We start from the raw sequence: 4,576 nt of genomic DNA on the forward strand, positions 1-4,576 counted from the left end.
CTTCCCGCCAGAAGCTTCCCAGTAACCAGCATACTATTGTCTTCCCGCCTGAAGCTTCCCAGTAACCAGCATACTATTGTCATCCCGCCTGAAGCTTCCCAGTAACCAGCATACTATTGTCATCCCGCCTGAAGCTTCCCAGTAACCAGCATACTATTGTCTTCCCGCCTGAAGCTTCCCAGTAACCAGCATACTATTGTCATCCCGCCTGAAGCTTCCCAGTAACCAGCATACTATTGTCATCCCGCCTGAAGCTTCCCAGTAACCAGCATACTATTGTCTTCCCGCCTGAAGCTTCCCAGTAACCAGCATACTATTGTCATCCCGCCTGAAGCTTCCCAGTAACCAGCATACTATTGTCTTCCCGCCTGAAGCTTCCCAGTAACCAGCATACTATTGTCATCCCGCCTGAAGCTTCCCAGTAACCAGCATACTATTGTCTTCCCGCCTGAAGCTTCCCAGTAACCAGCATACTATTGTCATCCCGCCTGAAGCTTCCCAGTAACCAGCATACTATTGTCATCCCGCCTGAAGCTCCGCCTGGACAACAACTGTCTTGCCCCGAACAAAATCACACAAAATGTTGAATTCTTTCAGCGAGAGATCTCTTCGACGGTGTTTATTCTCACTCCTCCTTCCCGCTTTCATCATAAGCGCTATAAGGTAAATAAATACTATAAGGTAAATGAAAACAAAAGAGCCTCAGTGTGATAATACGACGGGAAGAAGCGTAGTACTGAACACCACTCCATAAGTTTCAGCCCCAGGGGCCTCGTAGCCTGGTGGATAGCGCGCAGGACTCGTAATTCTTTGGCGCGGGTTCGATTCCCGCACGAGACAGAAACAAATGGGCAAAGTTTCTTTCACCCTGAATGCCCCTGTTACCTAGCAGTAAAATAGGTACCTGGGAGTTAAGTCAGCTGTCACGGGCTGCTTCCTGGGGGTGGAGGCCTGGTCTAGGACCGGGCCGCGGGGACACTAAAGCCCCGAAATCATCTCAAGATAACCCATCTCAAGATAACAAGTAGAGGATGGCGGTGAGTGGCGGCGAGGTGGCGCCCCGCCGCCACCGGAGACAACCATATCAAGAGGGTGACGGAGCTTCATGGCGCCGCTACGGCACGCCTCCAGGGCCGGGGGTGGGGGCGAGGCGTGACAAACTACCCGACTAACCAAGACTGACAAACGAATCACCAGCCGGAGGGAAGTGTTGCCGTACAGGCGGGCGCGCAGTGTTTAAGTATTCATTGTTTTACTGAGGGGTGAGACGCCGCGGACATGTTTGTTTGGAGAGCCAGGGAGCTGTCAGGCATCACCGCGGGCTGGGGGCTCCGGCCCCCGCCCCCTCCCTACCACCCTGGAGCTGCTTCCTCTTGTACACAGTCTTGTACACAGTCTTGTGCACAGACTTGTACACAGTCTTGTGCACAGACTTGTACACAGTCTTGTGCACAGTCTTGTACACAGTCTTGTACACAGTCTTGTACACAGTCTTGTACACAGTCTTGTACACAGTCTTGTACACAGACTTGTACACAGACTTGTACACAGACTTGTACACAGTCTTGTACACGGACTTGTACACTCCTAATATACAAGAATCGGCTCAGACAGGAGACACTGAACTACAGGATAGTGTCATTAACCTGCACACCATGCAAGATGATGGAAGAAGATTGTGCGAGAAAAGCTAGTGGAACGTCTTCATCTGGAGCGAAAGAACTTTGTAACACAACATGAACATGGGTTCAGGGATGGCAAGTCCTGCCTCATAGGATTAATTAACTTCTCTGACTATCTTCTTGAGGTTATCTTGAGATGATTTCGGGGCTTTTTTAGTGTTAGTGTCCCCGCGGCCCGGTCCTCGACCAGGCCTCCACCCCCAGGAAGCAGCCCGTGACAGCTGACTAACTCCCAGGTACCTATTTACTGCTAGGTAACAGGGGCATTCTGGGTGAAAGAAACTTTGCCCATTTGTTTCGGTCTCGTGCGGGAATCGAACCCGACTAGGCAATGACCAGGCAACAAAAATCAGGCAAGAAAGAGAGGGGTGGGCAGACTGCATATTTTTGGATTGCCAGAAAGCCTTTGACACTGTACCACATTAGAGAATATTGTACACAAGCTGGAGATGCAGGCAGGACTGAAAGGGAAGGGACCCCAGGAGCCGGTCGGCCGAGCGGACAGCACACTGGACTTGTGATCCTGTGGTCCTGGGTTCGATCCCAGGCGCCGGCGAGAAACAATGGGCAGAGTTTCTTTCACCCTATGCCCCTGTTACCTAGCAGTAAAATAGGTACCTGGGTGTTAGTCAGCTGTCACGGGCTGCTTCCTGGGGGTGGAGGCCTGGTCGAGGACCGGGCCGCGGGGACACTAAAAGCCCCGAAATCATCTCAAGATAACCTCAAGATAACACCACTGGATAAGGGAGTACCTAAGCAACAGAACACAGTGAGTCACTGTGAGGGGGTGAGGTTTCAGATTGGCGAGACATCACCAGTGGAGTCCCGCAGGGGGTCAGTCCTTGGACCTATATTGTTTCTGATATGTGTAAATGATCTCCCAGAGGGTATAGAATCGTTCCTCTCAATGTTTGCTGATGATGCAAAAATTATGTGGAGGATTAAGACGGAGGAAGATAGTATGAGGCTACAAGATGACCTAGACAGACTGAATGAATGGTCCAACAAATGGCTACTAAAGTTCAACCCGAGTAAATGTAAGATAAGGAAACTAGGCGGTAGAAACTGGAGGCCAGACACAGGATAACAAATGTGAGATGAAGTACTTAATGAAACGAACAGAGAGAAAGATCTAGGAGTTGACATCACACCAAACCTGTCTCCTGAAGCCCACATAAAAAGAATAACGTCTGCGGCATATGCGAGGCTGGCTAACATCAGAACAGCCTTCAGGAACCTGTGTAAGGAATCATTCAGAATCTTGTATACCACATATGTAAGACCAATCCTGGAGTATGCGGCCCCAGCATGGAGCCCGTACCTTGTCAAGCACAAGACGAAGCTGGAAAAAGTTCAGAGGTATGCCAGTAGACTAGTCCCAGAACTAAGAGGCATGAGTTACGAGGAATCGCTGCGGGAAATATGCACCTCACGACAATGGAAGACAGAAGGGTAGGGGGAGACATGATCACAACCTACAAAATGCTCAGAGGTATTGATAAGGTAGATAAGGATAAACTGTTTAACACGGATGGTACGCGAACAAGGGGACACAGGGACGTTACAAAGAAGTTTTTCAGTGTCAGAGTAGTTAACAGGTGGAATGCATTAGGCAGTGATGTGGTGGAGGCTGACTCCATACACAGTTTCAAGTGTAGATATTATAGAGCCCAGTAGGCTCATGAATCTGTACACCAGTTGATTGACAGTTGAGAGGCGGGACCAAAGAGCCAGAGCTCAACCCCCGCAAGCACAACAAGGCGAGTATACCTATCTCTCAGGAAAAAGGCAGGATGGTATATTTATCTAAAATAAATAGAGAAGACGGGGAGGTATCCTTTCCTCCCATGGAGAAGGCACGGAGGTATACCTATCTCCGAGGAAGAAGGCTGGGAGGTAGATCTGGAACCTTTTGTGCCCTCTGTAATCGCTTTTGCGTGACCGTTCACAAGATGTACACTAAGCAGTTCTGGGGTGCACAGTAGACTGCCCAGAGACAGACAACTCATGCCTCGCAAGCGGCATACTTAAAGCAATTAACAAGAAACCAGAATATGAAAATGAAACATAGGATTGTCCTAGTTACAAAAGAACTAATTAAGAAATACTAATGCTTACTAGTATAGTAAGAAGAGCCAAACTTTGTCTTTATGAGAATAGATTCAAAGAAGCAAAAGAGAACATGAAAGGTACATGAAAAGCCATCTCTAACATCACAGGGTCTAAACAACAATTACATAACAAACACATAAAACTCTCCATTACACACTTTCAATAGACTTAGAAACGACAAATGAATTCAATAGCTTCTCATCAGATGGTGTTGACCTTACCAGAAAAATCCCAGAGACCCAGACATATGTTATTACATATCTTACACGCAGCTATTCTAACTCTCTACTCCTTTTACCAGTCAGCTCGACAGACATTATATCCATAATTCAATTACTAAAAACCAAAGCTGGGAACGTCCCTGGAAACACAAACCGAAACTGCCTCTATTTTCCGCTTGTAACAACTTGTAATAAAGTTGTTACATCTTGGCTTAATGTGTTTATGACGTATTGGAACGTTGTTACAACTTGATATATTGGTTGTTATAACTGGTTAGGTGGTGTTAAAACTTGTTCGAACGTTGTACCAACGTCGTAGTTTCGGTGTGTGTTTGGAGGGATTAGTGAAATACCGTCCATTGTATTCAAGAGCGCCTCCCATGCCCTTGCACCACCCATAGCTCTGTTGTTCAACAAATATCTTAGAGTGTCACACCTTTCCCTTGATATCCTTAAAAAAGCAAGAATAACGCCAGTACATAAAGGAGGCGAAACAGCTGACATAATAATTACAGACCAATCTCAAATCTACCGGATACTATCAAAAATACAAATGAACAA

General features: G+C 47.3%; 1 protein-coding gene across 1 annotated transcript; it reads right to left on the reverse strand.

Annotated features, from left to right (window-relative positions):
• Positions 1-519: 519 nt before the first annotated feature.
• Positions 520-4,120, reverse strand: LOC138359099 (guanine nucleotide exchange factor subunit RIC1-like). The gene is made up of 3 exons (XM_069317805.1): positions 4,093-4,120; positions 1,354-1,587; positions 520-656 (listed from the first exon to the last, which is right to left on the reverse strand). Exons 1-3 carry the CDS (start codon positions 4,118-4,120, stop codon positions 520-522), a joined length of 399 nt encoding a protein of 132 aa, XP_069173906.1.
• Positions 4,121-4,576: the final 456 nt, after the last annotated feature.

This window comes from Procambarus clarkii, chromosome 89 (genome assembly GCF_040958095.1).
Source record: "Procambarus clarkii isolate CNS0578487 chromosome 89, FALCON_Pclarkii_2.0, whole genome shotgun sequence".
NCBI classification, from domain to species: Eukaryota; Metazoa; Arthropoda; class Malacostraca; order Decapoda; family Cambaridae; genus Procambarus; species Procambarus clarkii.

What these genes read in the sequence shown, in the direction of transcription:
- LOC138359099 (XM_069317805.1), bottom strand. Translation starts at nt 4,120, where the DNA reads ATGGATATAATGTCTGTCGAGCTGACTG. An exon ending in AATGTCTGTCGAGCTGACTG is followed by an intron (nt 1,588 to 4,092) that starts GTAAAAGGAGTA and finishes CTTGTATATTAG; the next exon opens with GAGTGTACAAGTCCGTGTAC. An exon ending in GAGGAAGCAGCTCCAGGGTG is followed by an intron (nt 657 to 1,353) that starts GTAGGGAGGGGG and finishes TTTACCTTATAG; the next exon opens with CGCTTATGATGAAAGCGGGA.